The sequence below is a fragment of the Capricornis sumatraensis genome, chromosome 2, assembly GCF_032405125.1.
Source record: "Capricornis sumatraensis isolate serow.1 chromosome 2, serow.2, whole genome shotgun sequence".
Taxonomy (NCBI): Eukaryota; Metazoa; Chordata; class Mammalia; order Artiodactyla; family Bovidae; genus Capricornis; species Capricornis sumatraensis.
In genome coordinates, this window is record NC_091070.1 from 124,669,341 (window position 1) to 124,673,393 (window position 4,053).

The window sequence follows — 4,053 nt, forward strand, 5'->3', positions numbered from 1 at the left end:
TCACCATCTGCAGTGATTTTGGCACTAGTCAATCCCAAACGCCCCAGAACTCTCCAGCCCCTTTCTGTTTCTTTCCCCTCTGTCACATCGAACTTCTTGAATGTGGTCTAGACTTCCAAATCCCCATTTCACATCACAACCTTTTGGTATGTGTATCCTTGGCAGTTTCTCCACCGTTCACACTAAAGTCTCCATGGCTTCATTTTGCTAAACGGAGCGTTTCACCTGTTGACCCAAGGTGCTACCGGGGGTGGGAGTGGGAAGGCAGTGTCTCCGCTCATTTTCTCAGGCTCTGGTGCTACTCTGGCCGCAAGTGAGCCCAGCAGAGAAGTGGAATGATGGAGTAGTGCAATGATGAAGTGGGCACAGCAGCCTATGAAACATCCAGATCAACACATGGGAAAATCGGGTGTATCCTAAAGTCTATAGAAACAAGAAATGGCCCAAGACACAAGTGAGCCTTTAGCAAGTTCTCTGTTGTTCCTCTTATTCTTTAGTCCTTCTCATTTTCTCAAGCTGCTCTCTGTCTTCTCCAACCCGCTTGCAGACAGCCTCGCTTTTCATTTTATTCTCGAGCACCTTCCTTGGATTCTTCCACGTGCGCCCAACGGCACCGCCCAGAGAACGAACTGGATGCGTTGGGCGGGGCGTGCAGCTGCAGGGGAAGTCAGTAGCCTCCGCCTGACCCTGCTTGGCCCAGGGCTGCGCTCCCAAGCACCGGCGAGCTCCGCAGGGCACGCACTGCTCCCCGCGCCTCTAGCGGACTTCCCTGGAAGGCTGACTCTCAGGGCCACAGTGGCAGGGACTGACTCACTGGGGAACAGGCTGTGCCATGAGGTCAGTGAGGACCTGCCTCTCCCCAGGCCGGTCGCTAGTCCTGGCGGTGCTCCTGGTTGACTCTCTTAGCAAGGATTTACTTTTTCACCCTGAGTGGAGCTTTGACTCCTATGAAATCACCATTCCCAAGAAGCTGAGCTTCCGTGGAGGGGAGCAGAGAGCGGCCAGGCACGTGTCCTACCTCCTGCAGGTAAAAGGCAAGAACCGTATCCTCCACTTGTGGCTCAAGAGGTTTCTGTTGCCCCGGAATCTGCAGGTTTTCTCCTTCACAGAACAGGGGAGCCTCTTGGAAGATCACCCTTATGTATCCAAGGATTGCAACTATATGGGCTTTGTTGAAGGAAATCCGGATTCTGAAGCTACCATAAGTACATGCATGGGAGGTCTCCGAGGCATCCTGAAAATTGCTGCCAATCATTATCAAATCGAGCCCCGCAAGGCTTCTTCCAATTTTGAACACATGGTATATCCCCTGGAGAAAGAGGAGGAAATTCCCAATCAGATCTGTGGCTTAACTAATGATGAAACAGTAGAGCAGATGGCCCAGCGTGAGAACATGGCTAGGTCTCCAGATTTCACTGAGTCATATGTGCACCAAAAGTACTTGGAATTAGCCCTGGTCTTTGATAACAGTAGGTATTTATATTTGAACTCCAATCTTACTCAAGTCATAAGTGATGCCATTCTTCTGACTTCAATTGCAGACTCTTACTTTCAAGATGTCCGTATGAGAATACAACTATTAGCTATTGAAGTATGGACAGACAGAGACAAAATAAGACTTAATTCCCCAGAGTTATCACAAGTTTTAGGCCAGTTTGTGCAGTACAGGTCACGTGACCTACGTCTTCGGATTCCAGCAGACTGGGCACACCTGTATGTTCACAAAAAATTTAAGGATGCACTTGCTCATCACTGGGGAAGTGTATGTAGTATGATGCCTTCTGGATCTACAAGTTCTGTGCTAGACAGAAACATCCTCGGCCCCGCCACTTGGACTGCTCATGTTCTGGGCCATAGTGTGGGAATGACCCATGATTATGAATACTGCCAGTGTAAGGGTAGGCATAGTTGTATCATGGGCACTGGACGAACTGGGTTTAGTAATTGTAGTTATGCCGAATTTTATTCACATGTAAGTTCAGGATTAAACTGTCTAAATAATCTCCCAGGCCTAGGCTATGTGGTTAAGAGATGTGGAAACAAAATTGTGGAAGAGAATGAGGAATGTGATTGTGGTTCGACAGAGGAGTGTAAAGAAGATAGGTGTTGTCAACCAGATTGTAAATTCAAACAAGGTGCCAGCTGTAACGTTGGACTTTGTTGTCATAACTGTCGATTTCGTCCATCTGGATACATGTGTCGGATGGAAGAAAATGAATGTGACCTTGCGGAGTATTGCAATGGGACCTCAGCTTTCTGTCCTAGTGATACTTATAAGCAGGATGGAACCCCTTGCAAGTACGAAGCCCATTGTTTCAAACAGAGTTGTCAATCCAGGTATATGCAGTGCCAAAAAATTTTTGGACTTGATGCCAAGGATGCTCCTCATCAGTGCTATGATGCAGTTAATGTAATAGGTGATCAATATGGGAACTGTGGCATTACAGGAGTTCATAAGTATAAAAAGTGTCCCAAAGAAAGGTCTTTATGTGGCAGACTACAGTGTATAAATGTCGAAACCCTCCCTCATATGCCAGATCACACTATCCTAATATCCACTCACCTGCATGAAGAAAATCTCATGTGCTGGGGCATTGGCTATCATCTAGCCATGGTACCTATGGGGTTACCTGACCTGGGCGTGATAAATGATGGTACCTCCTGTGGTAAGGAGCGGGTGTGTTTTAATAGAAAATGTGTGAATAGCTCAGTCCTGAATTTTGACTGTTTCCCTGAGAAGTGCAACCACCGAGGAGTCTGCAACAGTAACAGAAACTGCCACTGCCTGTATGGTTGGGCCCCTCCGCTGTGTGAGGACGTAGGATATGGAGGAAGCATTGACAGTGGGCCTCCAGGACCACTAAAGGAAGGGGTGCCTGTCTCAGTTCAGGTTCTGTCCCTTATGGTAATGCGCCTTACTTTCATATTTATCTCAGTGATCCTTGTGTTATTTTGGAATGTCCTAGAACACTTCTGAAGCCAAAGAGAGACACCACCAAGTAGCACTGGAGTAGAATAGTTCAAGGGGAAAATATATCTATATCAAGAAACCAAAAATGTAATCAGGCAAACCACAGTAACTCTGCTTACTACACAGAGTCATAAATTGAATAAGCTTCTCATTTATCCATACAGCTCTTTCTTCCTTCAATTTATTTTACCTAATTTCTCTGAGTTTTTGATCAGCAAATAAAAAGTACTCTTGGTTTGGAAACAAATTGGTGCATCTTGCTCTCCCCTTAGTTTGTGATCAAGTTTGGATTGCCTTTAAAAAAATGCCCTACTCGTTTTCTGAACACTCATATTGTTAGTTTCATAGAATTACAGTGGATTTCAGGGTAACCTACTGTCTTTCAGTCCCAGCAAACAAAGCCGTCAATCTACTTTTCCTTCTGTCTCCCTCAGTGTCATCACTGAAAGCATCAGCGTCTGTGCCCTATGTTGAACCATGAATGGTGATTGCCACATTTGATATATAGAAGGTGATCGCTTATGAGGGGAGTCCCTCACTGTGTGGGTCACACACAGTGTAGAAATCTGGTCTCTGACTCAGTGCTTGGGTTGGCCTTGGTGGGGCTGAGGGCTCAGAGGACTGAGTGGCCCCTTCAAAGGAGTCAATGACCACCTCTTGCTCATCATCCCAGCCCTGTGACAGCCACAGTGCTTTGGTTTTGTTTGGGCTGAACCCTCCTGCTGTTCCTTTAGCTTCCCCGGGGCTCCTTCTTCCCCAGGCAGCACTGCAGGTCAACTATATCTTGCTCCAATCTCCTCTTTTCTTAGCCATGTGGTTCTTCTAACTAAAGAAGTTGTGGGGCTTTCCTAGTGGCTCAGGCAGTAAAAAATCTGCCTGCAATTCAGGAGACCCGGGTTCGATCCCTGGCTCGGGAAGATCCCCTGGAGAAGGGAATGGCTACCCACTCCACTATTCTTGCCTGGAGAACCCCATGGACAGAGGAACCTGGTGGGCTACAGTTCACGGAGTCACAAAGAGTCAGACATGATTGAGCACACACAAAGAAGTTGTGGGACACTCATGATAAAGAGTGTCCCCTT

At 47.0% G+C, this 4,053-nt stretch overlaps 1 protein-coding gene across 1 annotated transcript; it reads left to right on the top strand.

The window, feature by feature from the left end:
* The first annotated feature begins 832 nt into the window (after positions 1–832).
* On the top strand, positions 833–2,977 carry LOC138069274 (disintegrin and metalloproteinase domain-containing protein 30-like). The gene has a single exon (XM_068960524.1). It carries the CDS (start codon positions 833–835, stop codon positions 2,975–2,977), a length of 2,145 nt encoding a protein of 714 aa, XP_068816625.1.
* The last annotated feature ends 1,076 nt before the right edge of the window (positions 2,978–4,053 follow it).